General features: G+C 43.0%; 1 protein-coding gene across 3 annotated transcripts in view; it reads right to left on the reverse strand.

The window, feature by feature from the left end:
* The window catches only part of LOC144600260 (slit homolog 3 protein-like), a 595,019-nt gene that overhangs the window by 233,810 nt on the left and 341,570 nt on the right, over positions 1–19,639 (reverse strand). For 2 of the 3 annotated variants that reach the window (XM_078411831.1, XM_078411833.1), the window contains one exon: positions 1,921–1,992. In XM_078411831.1, coding sequence (XP_078267957.1) covers positions 1,921–1,992 — 72 coding nt within the window. Of the gene's footprint in view, positions 1–1,920; positions 1,993–18,392; positions 18,431–19,639 lie in introns of those variants that run through there. The other variant, XM_078411834.1, reaches the window with a different exon arrangement.

The following is a 19,639-nucleotide window of genomic DNA, read 5'->3' on the forward strand; positions in this document are numbered from 1 at the left end:
CCGGGCACATTATTGGATCCCTTGTTTAAATGTGGGTTTACCAGCATTGAATGCCGTCCACAACAGATACACTCAGCTAGTCGCTGCGATGAAAGAGTTCCATCACAAATGGATAAGAAAGTTACATCTGTATTTTGGCGGAGTTTAGAAGAATGAGGAATCTGCTTCTTAAAATTCGTAAGAACTGAGAGGGTGTAGAGAGTACATGTTGGAGTGTGACACAAAGTGCTGGAGTAACTCAGCGGGTCAGGCAGCATCTCTAGAGAAAAGGAATAAGTGACATTTTGGGACGAGACCCTTCATCAGACCGTCTGAAAAAGGGCCTTGACCCCAAACATCACCTATTCCTTATCTCCACAGGTGCTGCCTGACCTGCTGAGTTACTCCAGCATTTTGTGCCGGCCGTCGGTGTAAACCAACATCTGCAGTTCCTTCCCACAGATTGTTTCCATTCAAAAGAGGCAACACAGTTACAGGAAGTCGGTCATTCAAAGCTGAGATGTACAGGACTTCTTTCTCTTAGGATTCTCCACCTTGGATGTTTGTGGCCAGATCATTAAAAGGAGAGATAGATAAGTTTGAAAGTTCGGAGAGGGTGGTGAGTGCGTGTAATGTGCTCCCGGGGGTGGCAGCTCAGGCAAATACAATGGTGGCTTTTAAGATACTTTTGGATAGGCAGGTGAATATTTCAGGGAAATTGTGACATATGGATTATGTGTAGGCAGATAAGTTAGTCTTTGCATCATGTTCAGCACAGATATTGTGGGCCGAATGGCCTGTTCCCATGCTATACTTTTCTATGTAACTGAAGCCTATCGTGAACTGGCCCAGAAAAGCAGATGAGGCCTGAGGCAGACTAAATTTGAATATGGTGAATGGTGGGGGAGGTTTAAGTGGCCAATGAGTCTTTTATTGTTCCGATTTTCTTATGTTTTTACGAATTTCAGGGATTGCTTATATATTATGGTATGATGTAGATTAATGCTAGCTTCATCAAACAACAGGTTCAACTAGTCGATTATCTGCAGGAAAATATGGGCTATAGGTTTAGATCAACCATTATAAGAAAATTATCACTACAGCTTGTAATGATTAAAATTAAATCCAAGTATTTAGAATTCACAACCAAAGCTTCTTATCAAGTTTACATTTCTGGCTTCCTTTTCAATGTAAGAGGATGAGCCGTTTACTCTTTAATGGCACACTGGCGCCAATTTCAGAAACGGCAAGCGCAAAGTAGACGTATTGAAACCACTTCTGTCCACTCCCAGGTTAGGTACAGGATAGATGGGAAGAAAGGATAAAAATTACTTTTGTACAAGTCTCCAACAGATGAATTAGAACATTTATACTAAGAAGATCATTTTCATTTACAGCACAGGCATTTTCAACAGTAAATAAAAGTAAAAGAAAAATCTATTGGTGCTGCAAATCCGAAATAAAAATAGTGACGTGTTCCAAATGCTTAACCAGTTAGAGTGCATCAGAGAAATGAAACTGAAAGGATCATTCTGAGGAGAGATCTTTGTCCTGTATCATTGACTCGATTTCACACTTCACAGATGCTGCATGACCTGCTGAATACTTCCAGCATTTTCTGTTTCTATTATAATACGTTTTCAAGTTGTGACTTCCTGGATCAGGGATGTTATTTGATTCTCAGCAAAAATCACTGGCAGGGCAGAGGAAATCTTTCGTTGTAGATGATTACCTATTTAAAGGTCTGTTGCAAGCTCCCAGAATGTAAACCAAAATATTCAACACCACTCACACATTTTTGACATCTAATTCATGGCACTTATAAACAATGATGACACTACTCACAAACTGATGATGTCAAATGCACGACATCTACAAAATGTTATGACACTGCTCACACATTTTTGATGTCAACATGTTTTTGATGTCATCTCTACTCACAGATTTTTGATGTCAACGATTCCTCGGAAAGCTTTCCTGGGAAGAGCTGGAATCCGGTTCTCACTCAAGTCACTGTAAATAAGAAGAGCAAGGATCAATATCGAAATTTCAAGATACCAGACCAATTTTATGACAAAAGAGAAAGTGTGTGTCACATTGAAGGGAAACCTCTTCACCAATTGGCGAGGAGCTGGGTAAACGCTTTTGAACCAATGTGTGATTATTTCATGTGTCGGAAGGAACTGCAGATGCTGGTTTAAACCGAAGATAGACACAAAATGCAGGAGTAACTCAGCAGGACAGGCAGCATCCCTGGATAGAAGGAATGGATTTCTCTCCATTCCTTCTCTCCAGAGATGCTGTCTGTCCCGCTGAGTTACTCCTGCATTTTGTGTCTATGTGTGGTTATTTCATGCCTTGAAAGGAAATTGAAATCTTCAGGAACACTTGGACTTTTCAGAATTCAATTGACTAAATCTTTAATTAATCCATTGAGAATTGCATTAGCAGGGTAATTTACAAATAGCACGATATTTGCAATTGTTTGTAGCATTCTGGTGAAAGATTATGACTGAAGACTGACTTTGATTTTTTCAATTCTTTTCAATCAATGCTGATTCTCAGGGGATTTTCATTTAGCAACAGAAGTAGTCATGGAACAGACAGCAAAGGGAGAGGAAGGCAAGCATGTTCAGACACTTGCAAATACACATTCAAACAAGACAGAAAGAGGGAGATAGAGACAGTGTTGGAAAGGGACTGGGTGGACCACACAACGGGAGAGGGAGAGGGAGAGGGAGAGGGAGAGAGAGGGAGAGGGAGAGGGAGAGGGAGAGGGAGAGGGAGAGGGAGAGGGAGAGGGAGAGGGAGAGGGAGAGGGAGAGGGAGAGGGAGAGGGAGAGGGAGAGGGAGAGGGAGAGGGAGAGGGAGAGGGAGAGGGAGAGGGAGAGGGAGAGGGAGAGGGAGAGGGAGAGGGAGAGGGAGAGGGAGAGGGAGAGGGAGAACAGAAGGATGAGGAGGGACAGTGAAAAACAGGATGCGAGCAGGGTCACAATGAAGGAAGGAGGCAGAGCAAATTACAAGAGCACAGACAGGATACCAGCGAGAGATGGGGAGAAATTTTTAAGAAAAGCAGACAGGAATAACTTGGGAATACAGGATAAAATTCGGGGAAGAAATCTTGGGGAAGTAAGTTAAAAGACAGCCAAAAGCAGACATGTTGTAAGAAAATCAACTCTTTTCAGCCGCATTGAAGAGCTCTAATCCTTTGCCTGTTTGTATGGATGATGTTATTTACATTGACAGGTCTGGTTGACTGTTTCCTTTAAAAAAAAGCATGGAAGACACATGGAGTTCTACAGCCCATTCATTGTATTTAACAGAAAGCTCTTCATTTGGGTTTAATATCCACAAAACTTAACTAGAGTTCCAGCATAGACAAAAAAAAGTGCTGGAGTAACTCAGCGGGACAGGCAGCATCTCTGGAGAGAAGGACTGGGTGACATTACGGGTTGAGACCGTTCTTGCGAGTGAAGGATCTCGACCTCAAACATCATCCATTCCTTCTCTCCAGAGATGCTGCTTGTCCTGCTGAGTTACTCCAGCATTTTGTGTAAATCTTTGGTGTGAACCAGCATCTGCAGTTCCTTCTTACACATAGATGTAGGTTAATTTGACTGGGTAAAATGTAAAAAATTGTCCCTAGTGTGTGTAGGATAGTGTTGATGTGCGGGGATCGCTGGGCGGCGCGGACTTGGTGGGCCGAAAAGGCCTGTTTCCGCGCTGTATATATATGATATGATGATATGATATGATAGAGTTCCAGTATATTCACTTTTTAACGTATGACTTTAATTATTTAACTTTGCCAGTATCGTCCAACTTTAGTTACGGATATTTAAATCTTGGGGAAAAAAACATTTTGAACGTTGAGAACTGTACAAAATTGTATTTTTGGCATTGGCATTAGTATTGGTTTATTAATGTACTGTCCAAGTAAATCATCCACACATGATTACAGTCAAACCATTATAAAAGGACCGGACAAGCTAGATGCAGGAAAAATGTTCCCAATGTTGGGGGAGTCCAGAACCAGGGGCCACAGTCTAAGAATAAAGGGGAGGCCATTTAAAACTGAGATGAGAAAAACATTTTCACCCAGAGAGTTGTGAGTTTGTGGAATTCTCTGCCGCAGATGCACTGGATGAATTTAAAAGAGTTAGATCGAGCTCTCGGGGCTAGAGGAATCAAGGGATTATGGGGAGAAGGCAGGCACGGGTGACTGATTGAGGATGATCACCCATGATCACAGTGAATGATGGTGCTGGCTCGAAGGGCCAAATGGCCTCCTCCTGCACCTATTTTCTATGTTTCTATGTTTCATACATGGGTACAACAGATAGTGCAAACGGAGAAAGGAAATAATGTGCAGAATATAGTGTTCCAGCTCCAGACAGTGCATAACAGAGTTGGTTCTACACAAAAGCTTCTCCAAGATCTAATATTTTAAATGCTCCTGCCTATATAATCTTTGTGTGAAGCAGCAGCAGTGTGTACATGTACACACTGGAAATAATGTTTACAGTGTTCCCCTTGCTGTCCACATCATCATAGAGGACACTTCAGCCCACAAGGTAACACTCATTGCCTGGTCTGATTCTGGCTTCGTCCAGAATGGATTGTGCTTGATATCATTTCCAGGAAAATCATGACAGAGATGAAACGGGACTGGATACTAAGAGGTACAATTCATATTGAACATGTCATATTGATGTCATTATTCCTGTAATACGCACTTCCATGCACATCAAGTACACTGCAGCATAAACTTCCATACTTTCACCATCAGTGGAAATGGAAGCAGATCACATTACATTCGTTTGTTGCCTTTCCCACTATTTAATATGGCATTCTGCTGACACTTGAGAAGAAATGGGTCCACCTATTTTAGACAATAGACAATAGACAATAGGTGCAGGAGTAGGCCATTCAGCTCTTCGAGCCAGCACCGCCATTCAATGCGATCATGGCTGATCACTCTCAATCAGTACCCCGTTCCTGCCTTCTCCCCATACCCCCTCACTCCGCTATCCTTAAGAGCTCTATCCAGCTCTCTCTTGAAAGCATCCAACGAACTGGCCTCCACTGCCTTCTGAGGCAGAGAATTCCACACCTTCACCACTCTCTGACTGAAAAAGTTCTCCCTCATCTCCGTTCTAATTTTGATCTCAGCAAGCAACATCTCAGGTCCGCATCCCCTCCAATGTGGTGGGGATGTGCTGGAGTCTATCCCAAGCAAGATGAGAAGAGTTCACTCACATGTGCTGCATGAACCATTGGCAACAACCTGGCCCAGAGGAAGAGCTCCAAGCAGACAAGGAGGCTGTCCTTTGGGATGGAGTGCGGAGACCACTGAAAGCAGAAGGACTACATTCCCAGGGTAGGCCTTGTACACACAGGATCAAGTACACATAGGATCAAAGGGACTCCCAAACAGAGGCATCACTTTCATAAGGAGCCTGCAAAATAACTTTGTCCTTGCAAATGAAGAGACAGTCTCTACACTCCAGTCTTTAACACCTACATAGTACCACAGATACGACATCGGGCAGCACAGTCTCTACACTCCAGTCTTTAACACCTACATAGTACCACAGATACGACATCGGGCAGCACAGTCTCTACACTCCAGTCTTTAACACCTACATAGTACCACAGATACGACATCGGGCAGCACAGTCTCTACACTCCAGTCTTTAACACCTACATAGTACCACAGATACGACATAGGGCAGCACAGTCGCACAACAGTAGAGTTGCGAATTTACAGCACCAGAGACATGGTTTTGATCCAAACTATGGGTGCTGCCTGTATGGAGTTTGAACGTTCTCCATGTGGCCACGTGGTCTTTCTCCGGGGACTCCAGTTTCCTCCCACAATCCAAAGACGTGCAGGTTTGTAGGGTCATTGGCTTCTGCACATTATCCCTGGTGTGTGGGATAGAACGAGTAAGTGGGTGATCTTTGGTCAGTGTGGATTCGGGGCCGAAGGGCCTGTTTCCACGCTGTATCTCTAAATAAACTACACTAAATACCGAGTTGGGCAAAAGCCCCCCACACATCCTGTTGAGCAGGTCCTCTTGCACTGGATAACACATGGATCAATCAATCCATTCTTCAATTACTTTAATGGCCACTGCCTGTCAATATTTTTTAAAGAGTAGCACGTCACTTAAAGAGCACAGATTCTTGCATAGGAATGGAGGAGATTTTAGTTTAGTTACCCTCAATGTGCAGATGTGGAAGGCAACTTTTTCAGAGAGAGAGAGGTGGGTGCCTGGGTGGCTTGGCTTGGGGTGGTGGTTGAAGTAGATATGATAGTGGTGTTTAAGAGGCTTTTATAAAGGCGTGTGGATGTGCAGGGAATGGAGGGAAAAGGATCATATGCAGGCAGAGGAGATTAGTTTAACGGCATCATATTTGCCACAGATATTGTGGGCTAAGGTGCCTGTGCCTGAGCTGTCCTGTTCTTAGCTTTCTGTTCATGAGAAACTCTATTCTGCAGATAATGTGCAGATAAGCTTGCAAACCTTGTGCATTCATGAATGCTTTGTATTAAGTGGGGATTGTCGCTTCTTGAAGGTCTGGCTGTAGCTACCCTCCTATCAGGCTCTGATCCTGGTGATCCTGGCAGCTCTCCTGCCACACCTGATGCCCAGGGCCTTCCTACTGGCATGTATCTCATTGACCAAGACTTCCATGGCCCGTTCAGTGAGTGTGGAACCTCCAGCATCCTCTCTCTCCCCTCCCTGACATTATTACTACCTGACCCATGAGGGATGTGCCCTTCAGAGCTGATGCTCTTCCCAAAATACTATGTTTTGTAGCTTTGTGTGGGTTTGTAGGTTAATTGGCCTCTGCAGAATAGTTCCTAATATGTAGGCAGTGGGATAACACAGAACTAAGGTGAACGGGTGATTGATGGTTGGTTTGGACTCGATGGGCCAAAGGGCCTGTTCCCATGCCGCAACTTTAAACAAAACACTAAACTATGCAGCAGAGAATAATGAGATGAGTCCTATCAGGAAGCACGTGGTGCTGGCTTAGGCTTGATGAGCGTGAATCACTCTGACACCATTTCAGTCTGGACTTTGTCCAGTTTTGTCAGGACTCAGTTGCATAGTGGCACACAGTCATGCTTAGCTCACCAAAAATGCTGGCAAAAAAAATTCTGGGGAGTGTTTAAAAATATTATCAGCTAAAGCCCACTTCATTTCAAGCAAACATGGAAACGTTATAAAGCATAGTTATTAAGGGATCAGTGAGGCTGTTCCAGAAATGAAGCAAAGCCTGGCTACATTTGCTGTGGACCATGCTAGCTTGAGGCCATGTTGGCCCAACGGCCTCCACCTCTTCAAGGCTTTATTACCAGCTTGACTCCACAGAGAAGTGAGCAAATCTCCCTTCCCCACCATCTCCATTGTTGGTGACTTGCCCATCACCTCTTGCCAACTACAGCTGACCGGGTGAATGCTAATGAGGCACCGCCATGAAAAAGGCCTGAGGTTTTCATTTCTCTGACCATCTGGCATGCAGTGAGATTACTTCTCCCAGTACACATCTGATAATTGTCCAGATCCAGTACTAGCGAGCACCAGAAGGCAGATCATTATCATTTTGGCGTATTTGACGTTTAAAATGTATATAAATTTACCTCCTATAAATGACAGTGTAGCAAAAAAACTGCAGATGCTGGTTAAAGTCGAAGGTAAACACAAAATGCTGGAGTAACTCAGCGGGTCAGGCAGCATCTCGGGAGAGAGGGAATGGGTGACGTTTCGGGTCGAGACCCTTCTTCAGCCTAATGACAGTGTAGCATTATTATTAGTATGAAACCAACTCTGGAATGAAATCTTTTGAGAAGATCTGCATTAAACCACAAAAATACAGCACAGATACAGAAGCAGAAAAAATGCTTCTCTCTCTCTCCCACAAACAAACCATTTTCCCAACAGCTGCTGTCATCAGACTGACATCAAATTGCAAGAAGCTCAATTAAAGAAAAAATAATTGATGTAGACTACTTCATAGATAATAATAGGTCAGGACTGCCAGCCAGTTGATACATTCTGGAACCTTGACAGGTTTGGGAAGAATATGGAACATAGATTTCGACTATGCAAACTAGGACATTGGCTGTAGATTAGTGAAGAAGGGTCTCGACCGGAAACATCACTAATCCATGTTCTCCAGAGATGCTGCCTGCCCTATTGAGTTACTTCAGTACTTTGAGTCATTTTGTGTATATTTGTGAGCTTTTCTTTTCTTAGTATTGAGGTACAGCGTTAATAGTGTTGTTATTTTTTCTATGGTTTCAAAAGGGATCTCCGTGATCCATGATCATACAGTGGTACATAGAGAACTGGTTAAGGTTCGACGGTAGACACAAAATGCCGGAGTAACAGGCAGCCTCCCTGAAGAGAAGGAATGGGTGACGTTTCGATTCGAGACCCTTCTTCAGACTTAAGGTTCTGTGACTTTGTACCAGGTTTGATGACGATCTCCAAATGCCCTTTTCATCAGTCGCCCAAAGGCTGTGCTGGCATGTTGAATGCCATGGTAAATGTTCTGATCAATATTTACCTTCACTGAGAAGGGACTCCAGAGATATGGGAAAGGGTGCACATTTCCCATGCTCTTGCATGGAGCTTTATAGTTGGAGAGTGGCATGGAATGATCATTGCAGGTTGCCAGAGCACTGGTGTTTGTGGATATTGAGTGTAAGCCCACTCCCTTTTTCAATGCAGAAGGTGACAGAGATGGAGCTTGCCCTGCAACTTAATGTAAGTATCATCAGCAGCTCGACTATTGAGATTGGGGTGATCTTGGTTCTCAAATGGAGGCACAGTGGGTTAAAGTTTCCCATAAGTCCTCCAGATCAGCTCTACTAAGCAAGAAGCTTGTTGGAGGTGAAATGGTGAGCTTCATTCCCTGCAATATTCTCATGGTCTATCAGGAAATAGTGATTCCAACCCTCCTCTACATTTATACAACAGCTGTACCCTCTCAAAGTGTGGAAGAGATGCCACTGATGCTGTCCTAGAAAAAAAACAGGTTTTCTTTTATTCGTATCGAGGTGCAGCGTTAATAGTGTTGTTATTTTTTCTATGGTTTCAAAAGGGATCTCCGTGATCCATGGCTGTGCACAGATCATACAGTGGCACATAGAGAACTGGTTCAGGATCGAAGACAAACATCCAGTATCAATGTTCTTTTCCAACTAACCTATTCAGCACAAAAGGCATAATAATGGTGAGTTGCTTCATTGAACAGACCTCATGTGTGCCTGGCACAAGATTCTCAAAACTCCAGAATCAATTCAGTCATGGCATCCATTCAACAAATGAAACAACTCACGGATGTTCTCAGATCATCCATGAGAAAAAATACAACACCCTCTTTATTCCTGAGATTTACTAACCCAGGTCCCCTCAACATGGAGAAGAGGCATTTGGTGCAACACTAAGAACCTCTTGCCCATACTTCAAGAGCACATAGAGGTTCAACGTAGCTGGTGAGAGCAACACACTGCCACATAAACCACCACGCCATCAGGCACCGCCTGCCCCATTTGTGATAGATCTCATCAATCACCTGAAGCCATGCAATTGGAGTGGAAGCAAGTCCTGATCTAGAGGAAGATCATGTGATCTTCTGGACTCTGATATAATGGTATACATTATACATTGGGACTGACGATGTTGAGTCACTGTGGATAGAGTTGAGGAATTGTAAAGGTAAGAAGACACTAATGGGAGTTATCTATAGACCCCCAAACAGTAGCCTGGATATAGGGTGCAAGTTGCAGCAGGAGTAAAAATTTGCATGTAAGAAAGGTAATGCCAGTGTAGTTATGGGGGATTTCAATACACAGGTAGACTGGGAAAATCAGGTTGGTTCATTCCAAAAAGGAAGAAAGATTCTAAGGGGAGTAAGAGGCAATCGTGGCTGACAAAAAAAGTTAGAGATAGAATAAAACTAAAAGAAAAGATGTATAAGATGGCAAGATCCCAAGAAAGGGAGTTTGTAGAGTGCCTTCGAGGTGGATTCTTAGAGCAGCTTGTACTAGAGCCTACCAGAGAGAAGGCAATTCTGGATTTAGTGTTGTCCAATGAACCAGATTTAATAAGGGAACTCAAGGTAAAGGAACCGCTTGGAGGTAGTGACCATAATATGATTAGTTTTAATCTTCAATTTGGGAGGGAGAAGGTTAAACCAGGAATGTCAGTGTTGCAGTTGAACAAACGGGACCACGAAGGCATGAGAGAGGAGCTGGCAAAGGACGAATGGAAAAGGATCCTAGCAGGAATGATGGTGGAACAGCAATGGCAGGAATTTGGGCATAATCCAGAAGATGCAGGATCATTTCATTCCAAAAAGGAAGAAAGATTCTAAGGGGAGTAAGAGGCAACTGTGGCTAACAAGGGAAGTTAGAGATAGAATAAAACTAAAAGAAAAGATGTATAAGATAGCAAAGATAGTGGGAAGCCAGAGGAGTGGGCAACTTTCAAAGGACAACAGAAAATAGCAAAAAGGGCAATACGGGCTGAAAAGATGAGGTACGAAGCGAAGTTGGCCAAGAATATAAAGAAGGACAGTACAAGCTTCTTTAAGAAGCTTGTTAAGAGCTTGTTAAGGCATGTTAAGAGAAAAAGATTAGTAAAGACAAATGTGAGTCCCTTGAAGGCAGACATGGGTGAAATTATTATGGGGAACAAGGAAATGTTAGTTGAACAGGTGCTTCGGATCTGTCTCTGCTAAGGAAGACACAAACAATCTCCCAGATGTACTAGAGGACAGAGGGTCTAGGGAGACAGAGGAACTGAAAGAAATTTGCATTGGGCGAGAAATAATATTGGGTAGACTGATGGGACTGAAGGCTGATAAATCCCCAGGGCCTGATGGTCTGCATCCCAGAGTACCCAAGGAGGTGGTTCAAGAAATCGTGGACGCATTGGTGATCATTTTCCAATGTTCAATAGATTCAGGATCAGTTCCTGTGGATTGGAGGATAGCTAATGTTATCTCACTTTTCAAGAAAGGAGCGAGAGAGAAAACGGGGAATTACAGACCAGTTAGCCTGACATCGATGGTGGGGAAGATGCTGGAGTCAATTATTAAAGAGGTAATAACGGTGCATTTGGATAGCAGTAAAAAGATTGGTCCAAGTCAGCATGGATTTATGAAGGGGAAATCCTACTTGACTAATCTTCTGGAATTTTTTGAGGATGTGACAAGTAAAATGGATGAAGGGGAACCAGTGGATGTAGTGTATCTGGACTTTCAGAACGCCTTTGATAAGGTCCCGCATAGGAGGTTGGTGAGCAAAATTAGAGCACATGATATTGGGGGTAGGGTATTGGTTGGCAGAAAGAGAATTGGTTGGCAGACAGGAAGCAAAGAGTAGGAGTAAACGGGTCATTTTCAGAATAGCAGGCAGTGGCGAGTGGAGTGCCGCAAGGCTCGGTGTTGGGGCCGCAACTATTTACAATATATATTAATGATTTGGATGATGGAATTAGACCATCACTAGCAGGTTTGCAGATGACACAAAGCTGGGTGGCAGTGTGAACTGTGAAGAGGATGTTAGGAGGTTGCAGGGTGACTTGGACAGGTTGAGTGAGTGGGCAGATGCATGGCAGATGCAGTATAATGTAGATAAATGTGAGGTTATCCACTTTGGCGGCAAAAATAAGGAGGCAGATTATTATCACAATGGTGTGATTAGGTAAAGGGGAAGTACAACGAGACTGGGTGTCCTTGTACACCAGTCACTGAAAGTAAGCGTGCAGGTACAGCAGGCAATGAAGAAAGCTAATGGCATGTAGGCCTTCATAACGAGAGGATTTGAGTATAGGAGCAAAGAAGTCCTTCTGCAGTTGTATAGAGCCCTGGTGAGACCACATCTGGAGTATTGTGTGCAGTTTTGGTCTCCTAATTTGAGGAAGGATGTCCTTGCTATTGAGGCAGTCCAGCATAGGTTCACGAGGTTAATCCCAGGGATGGAGAGACTGTTATAAGAGGAAAAATTGGAAAGACTACGTTTGTATTCACTGGAGTTTAGAAGGATGAGAGGGGATCTTATAGAGACATATAAAATTATAAAAGGACTGGACAAGCTAGAGGCAGGAAAAATGGTCCCAATGTTGGGTGAGTCCAGAACCAGGGGCCACAATCTTAGATTAAAGGGGAGGGCATTTAAAACTGAGGTGAGAAAAAACCTTTTCACACGAAGAGTTGTGAATTTGTAGAATTCTCTGCTACAGAATGCAGTGGAGGCCAATTCACTGGATTAATTTAAAAGATAGATAAAGCTCTATTGGGCTAGCGGTATCAAGGGATATAGGGAGAAGGCAGGCTGATTGTGGATGATCACATTGAATGGCGGTGCTGTCTTGAAGGGCCAAATGGCCTCCTCCTGCACTTATTTTCCATGTTTCTACTAGACCAAGTGGACCCATTGGGCCCACAACTCATTGGGTTGCCATTGTGATGAGGGGAAAAATCGCATTTTTCTTTAAAATAAATGGCTTTAAAAAAAAATTAAATAAATCTCAATGAAAATCACGATTTCTCTTTAAAATTGTGTTTTTTTCTGCATTGGTCTAGCACCCTCCCCTCCCTCACTCCATCCCCTCAACCCCCCTTCTTCCCCATCCACTCCCCCCTTCCCCTCCCACCCCCCAGTCACCCACTCCATCCCCCCTTATCCCCCCCCTTATCCCCCCCCTCCATTCTTCGGGGCTCTCCGGCGGCGCCGCCATCCCCGCCCATCGGGTTTCCATGGTGACGTGGAACATGGAGGTATTACTGCACATGGGCGGCTGATGGGCACCATCATGACATGGATGCGCTGGTTTTTTAAACTTTAAAATGTGAATAACTTAAAAAATATAACACCAATTTCAATAAAACTGTCATTTTTACCATTAAAGCGATGACGGTGATGTAAGGTGGGCCTAAAATTGTTGAGCTATCTTGTACCGTTTCGGCTGAAGTTCGATCACAAACAAACAAACAAACGAGAGATTTAGTATATAGATGGTGTCAAATAAAACCGTTCAGAAGGTTGTATTCTGATCATTAGTCCATGGTTGTTCTCGAAGGTGTTAACGCTCTGGCCAGTCATGAAGACCTAGCTTGTTTAACAGCTGGATTCTTCCCATCCATCATTTTCACCAGAATGTCTGAATTTAAGGAAATTAGATTTGTTTGGGCGTGAAACAAACTTGAATACCATTCTTCAATGGCAGCCTGTCAATTGCTCCTCTGAATACTTATGCAGCGCCTTTTGTTTGGCATCTCCCTCACTTTATAAAACACAGATTTCAATTAATAACATAAGTGGCAACAGAAATTAAATACTATGGTATTTAACGAGCAAGAAATATTATTGCTCAAACTTTGCAAGGAAGTACAGCTTAAATATAGCTGTCTTCATTCAACAAAATAGATATCCATGCACATTCATAGATATCCATGCACATTTATCAATGCACGTCTACATATGCACCAATGCACACAGATAGTTGCAATGAAGCAAAAAACAAGGAAAGCTTGATAACAAGGTCCAACTATGACTGTTCTAACCCACATCAGGAAATAAAGGTACACACCATGAGAGTAAACACACTCATACTCTCACATCTCATACACACTCCCACACACCTTCTCACGGGGAGCATGGCAATTTCTTTCTTAAAAGGATAGTGAGCTGTTGGGTATTTGCATGAGCGTGTGTGTTTGTTTCTGTGCTTACTCCCATGTGTGTGTTCCATGAAGGTGTATTTTTAATTGTGAGAGCATGTGTGTGTGTGTGTGTGTGTGTGTGTGTGTGTGCGTGTGTGTGCGTGCGTGCATGTGTGTGCGCGTACGTGTGTGCGTGCATGCATGTGTGCGTGTGGACGTGCGCGTGTGTGTGTATGCGTGGGTGCATGTGTGTGCATGTGGACGTGTGTGCGTGCATGCATGTGTGTGTGCGTGTGGACGTGCGTGCGTGTGTGCATGTGCGTGCGTGCATGTGTGTGTGTGCATGTGTGTGTACGTATATGTGTGCTGCCTTCCTCTGGGCCTACAAAATGAAGATTGTCCATTTCCTGGGCACCGATATCATTGTGTCACGTTCACACACAATGTCAGTAAGTGTGCGTATATTTTACTATGTATCAGTGAGTGTGTGAGAGAGGGTGTGTGGGAGTGTGTGAGTGTAAGAATATGAGAGTGTGAGTGCGGGTGCATATGTGTGAGTATGCGTGAGTGAGTGAGTGAGTGAGTGAGTGAGTGAGTGAGTGAGTGAGTGAGTGAGTGAGTGAGTGAGTGAGTGAGTGAGTGAGTGAGTGAGTGAGTGAGTGAGTGAGTGGTGAGAGCGAGTGAGTGATGAGTTGGTGAGTGAGTGAGTGAGTGAGTGAGTGAGTGAGTGAGTGAGTGAGTGAGGAGTGAGTGAGTGAGTGAGTGAGTGAGTGTGTGAGTGAGTGAGTGAGTGAGTGAGTGAGTGAGTGAGTGAGTGAGTGAGTGAGTGAGTGAGTGAGTGAGTGAGTGAGTGAGTGAGTGAGGAGTGAGCATGCGTGCGTGCGTGCGTGCGTGCGTGCGTGCGCGCGTGCGTGCGTGCGTGCATATATGAGCTTCCTTCATTTGGGCCTTCACAATGTACCTAGCCCAATGCCGTGACCACAAACATGATTGTGTCGTATTCACATATAAGGTCAGTATTTATAGGAAACACTTGGACCATTTGATCTCCAGCAGTAAAGGAATCCAGAAAGTTCATATGTCACCAGTTTGCCGAGTTGCAATGTCTTGCCTGTGGCACTGCAGTCAGAAATGCCCACAACACTGTTCCCAGCCCAGTTGATTCAGGGATGTGCTGGCTGACTTGCCTGCTCACGTATGATGCTCGCTGCAACCAGCCAACCGTGTGCAAGTTACTTTACAATCAACTTTACTTAATGTAGTTAATCCCCTCAGGAAGGGAAATAACTTCAGGTTAAAGTACCATGAAGATAAATCCTGTGGAAATTCTCTTAAATTGTTAACAGCAATCAAGCCAACTACAGATTGTCAGGGTAACATTACTATCTACATTACTCAACTCAATCTGGTGCATTCTGCACACAACATCCCAAAGTCCTGTGAGGATTGAAACTGTTACGTTTTTTTAGATAATTGCATCATGCATCTAGATTTATTTGTACAATGATTAATCGTGAAGAACTGGATAGAGAAATCAAGCAAAGAGCCATGATATTTACAGTCGATTTTGTACTTTAGGATGATGCCAGGAACTTTGGTCAATTGAACATGAGGGAATGTAATGATGATGAAGAATGAGTGGAAACAGAGCTGCAAGGATCTCTTGTCAAACTTTTGCTCAAGTTTCTTGCAGCCCAATATATGAACAGACCACCTGGATTATTACCAAAGTCACACAGACCAGAAGATCCAACGTTTTTTTCTTGCTGAGTTAGCGATATTCAGAGCCAGGCCATAAAGATGATCTTAACTGAGTGATTGATTGATTGAAAATACATCATGGAAACATTGGCCCACTGAGTTCACGCCTGCCATTGATCATCCATGCATACCAGTTCCAAGAATCCCACTTTCACACCTACTCCTTCACTCTAGCGGGGTTTATGCACAGAAGCAATCGAGACTAAACATCTGCACATCTTTAGGATGTGGGAAGAAACAGGAGCACCCAGAGGAAACCCATATGGTCACAGGGAGAACATGCAAACTCCACACAGACAGCACCCAAAGTCAGAATCGAACCCGGTTAGCTGTGAGACAACAGCTCCACTAACCGCAGCACTGTGCTGCTGTAAAGTGAAACCACAACAAAAATATAAACAAGCTTCCTGCACCCACGTTTAATGCATTTCCTTATATTGACATGAGCTGATCAAAAATATATCATAATCCACCACAATATCCTTGTCGGAATGAAGATCACATTTATTATTTTATATATATATATGTATATATATGTATATATGTGTGTGTGTGTGTGTGTGTGTGTGTGTGTGTGTGTGTGTGTGTGTGTGTGTGTGTGTGTGTGTGTGTGTGTGTGTATATATATATATATATATATACACACACACACACACATATATATATAATAAATGTGATCTTCATTCCATATATATATATGTGTATATATGTATATATATATATTCCTTTTGTAATGCAGATCACACTTGCCAGTCGGGGCCTGATCCTGGGCGAGGGTGTCTGATGTTGTGAGACCCGAAACACCCGATGACCCCAGGTCACATCACTGAGGATGCATCCCAGTGCATCCCAAAGATGTATCTTACGCACGCACGCACGCACGCACGCACGCACGCACGCACACACACACACAAATATATATCTTTATAAATGTGAACTTCATTACAAAAAGGAATATATATATACACACACACACACACATATATATATATATGGAATGAAGATCACATTAATTATTATATATATATATATATGTGTGTGTGTGTGTGTGTGTGTGTGTGTGTGTGTGTGTGTGTGTGTGTGTGTGTGTGTGTGTGTGTGTGTGTATATATATATATATATAGCATCCCCAATGGTAAAGACCTTCGCCACAAATTCTACAGGAAAGAAAATTGGACACAGAGTCAACTCAGCAGGAAGATCATCCAAAACCAAGGTTAAATGGGTAAATTGGTAGCTTTTGAATGGGTATAGTTATGTTGGAAATGCACTGGTTAGACAAAGGAGTTAGAAATCCAGAATTCAAATCTATGTGGCTGAAGATGTATGCAGTGATTGGTGAATTATGAACAAAAGAGCAGAGATTAACCAATGAAGAATATTTTGGATGCAGTAAGCTAAAGATCATTTAATAAATACAATGGGGCAAAATCCAGAGCAACCAGCGCAAAATGATAATAATTTAATATTTACGTCATCAAGGAACTCAAAGGCTCCAAGTGTCCATGCAGGCACACTCCAATAAAAACAAAAGATTTTATGAGAATAGAAGAGGACCTATCAATTATCTTCATGATTTTACTATAAGATCACCACTTGGGCCTCTGCGCTCCAAGGCATAAAGCCTCAGCATTCTCAACCTCTCCCTATAGCCCTGCCCAGTCTTGGCAATTTCTTTGATTCCAAAATCCTTCTGTCCAACAGACATAGATACAGGAAAGTCCTAGTCTCTCTCTATCTGTACATGATGCAATTGCATGTTTGGGAATACTAAATATTAATTTTAATATTTGCACAATTTTCATACCTTCTGTGATCCGAGGTATTTTGTCACAGCTCAGAAATGTGAAGTGGGCTCAGCTAAAGAGGTTGCAGACATTTACTATAACTTACGAAAGAATAATGTTGTTGCTTTTTGATATAATACACTTTTCATATGAAGCTCACCCTTTTGAGATGATTTAGGCACACTGTCTCGTCATCCTTTTAAATTGTCCTCCTCTCATGGACTGTAGCCATGGTAATTGTTCTCTTAATCAGGCTGCCTTTCTGAGCTTCTCTAAAAGGTGGCAGTCACTTTCCAAAACAGGGAACAAATTAAATATAAAGTACTCAACATCTGTGTGATTCACTGATGGGCTCCGGAGAAGCAAGATTACATCAGCTGATTTGGTTATTAAAACCTCTTAGTGTAATTTTGCTTTGGTACAAAGGTAACAGTTGCATTTGTCAGCAATTAACAGTTCATTATCACTTGTTACACTCGTGGATATCATTTTATAATTCTTAAACTTTGTGTGGATGAAGTCACAAATGAAAGTGGTACAAAATGAAATTCATATTCATCTGTAAACGGAGGCTGTATCAAATCAAGCCACCACTGATTGTAAATCAATAACCCCAACATAGATTGAGGTGACAGGCATATAGTGTTGGACTTTCTCTCATGTGATTCATGACATGATTGGAGCTTCCCATTCCCAGTCTGACCTTTCTGTCATGGGCCTCCTCATATGAACAGCACCTCATATTTTGCCTGGGCAGCTTGCAGCCCAGTGGTATAAATATCGACTTCTCCAACTTTAGATAGTTCCTCTGTCCCTCTCTTCCCCTCCTCCTTCCCAGATCTCCCTCTATCTTCCTGTCTCCACCTATATCCTTCCTTTGTCCCGCCCCCCTGACATCAGTCTGAAGAAGGGTCTCGACCTGAAACGTCACCCATTCCTTCTCTCCTGAGATGCTGCCTGACCTGCTGAGTTACTCCAGCATTTTGTGAATAGGAGCCTTTTATGAGATAATTGGCTTGCTGCTTCATTATCTCACCTACCCTCTGTATAAACAAAGGTGGGGAGCAGTGAGAGAGGGTGTCCAGGCTGTCTGTTGAAGGCACTGCAGTTTCACGAGCTTCAGAAACAATGACTTTGGATCATTTTCACTCATACTCTTGTTTCATCCTCACCCACCTTCAATAAAAGAAGAAAGTCCTTTTCCAGGAACTTCAGTACTCCATTGTGGAAGTGCAACTGATCAGATAATGGCAAGCTGCTCTTTTTGCGGTGGTGTCAAATGCATCACTAATTTGGAATTCTGCAATCACAGATTGATCAATGCCTTCAGAGTGATGGTCTTGTATAAATCTGCCTTGTCCCAGAGCAGCAAGCACGGCTAGAAACACATGCCGGTACTTGATCCAATGCATCGCAAGATCATTCTTGTAGCTCTTTCTTGCCCTGATCGGTCCGGCCTTGCATAATTCAGCATCATTATGTTGGTGGTTACAGGAGCCTCCCCTCTGCCATCTTCTCCTCACATTCAGCAATTAAGCTCAGGCACAGACCGCACAGACTTTCATTTTGATTGAATGCAAAAAGAACTTTCCAGCCCTGAGTATTGGGCAGGTATTTGCACATGTTGCAAGATGACTTGACTCTTAATTTTTCATTCCATTTGGTGCTGTTATTCTCTTGTTAACTCCCACTGAGAGAACGTAGCATGAGAGAGATGCGGGCACTTATCCCACGTCCGAACATTCAGCAGCACAATGTGCCACTGTGCTTCCATGCTTTGTCACTAAAACAACTGTTTGTAACTGAGATTCAATGCTCTGCTTCAACTTCGTATAATGACAATCTAATGCGCCTTTCAAATAAAATGGTGAGCACATTTTTTTTTGTAAATACCTGCAACTGAACTCCTCAGCAGAATATTATACAATAGACAATAAACAAAAGGTGCAGGAGTAGGCCATTCGGCCCTTCGAACCAGCACCGCCATTCAATGTGATCACGGCTGATCATTCAGAATCAGTGCCCCGTTCCTTCCTTCTCCCCATACCCTCTGACTCCGCTATCATTAAGAGCTCTATCTAACTCTCTCTTGAAAGCATCCAGAGAATTAGCCTCCACTGCCTTCTGAGGCAGAGAATTCCAGATTCAAAACTCTCTGATTTTCCTTTTATTTAAAAAAATCAAGTAATACCTCCAGGGTATTGAACTTAATGTCTTGTTTGTGCATTGATAGAATTTCATAGAAAATAGGTGCAGGAAGAGGCCATTTGGCCCTTTGAGCCAGCACACAAAATTTTTACTTGCATTTTGCCTATCTATCCCTGCCGATTGTCTACTGTAAAGTTTATAAACTTAATAATGAACAACCAAATGGTGACACAAAAGAAGCCAAGACTGAAGCAAATGTCTGCACGGGTAATGAA

The sequence above is a fragment of the Rhinoraja longicauda genome, chromosome 14 (assembly GCF_053455715.1).
Source record: "Rhinoraja longicauda isolate Sanriku21f chromosome 14, sRhiLon1.1, whole genome shotgun sequence".
NCBI classification, from domain to species: domain Eukaryota; kingdom Metazoa; phylum Chordata; class Chondrichthyes; order Rajiformes; family Arhynchobatidae; genus Rhinoraja; species Rhinoraja longicauda.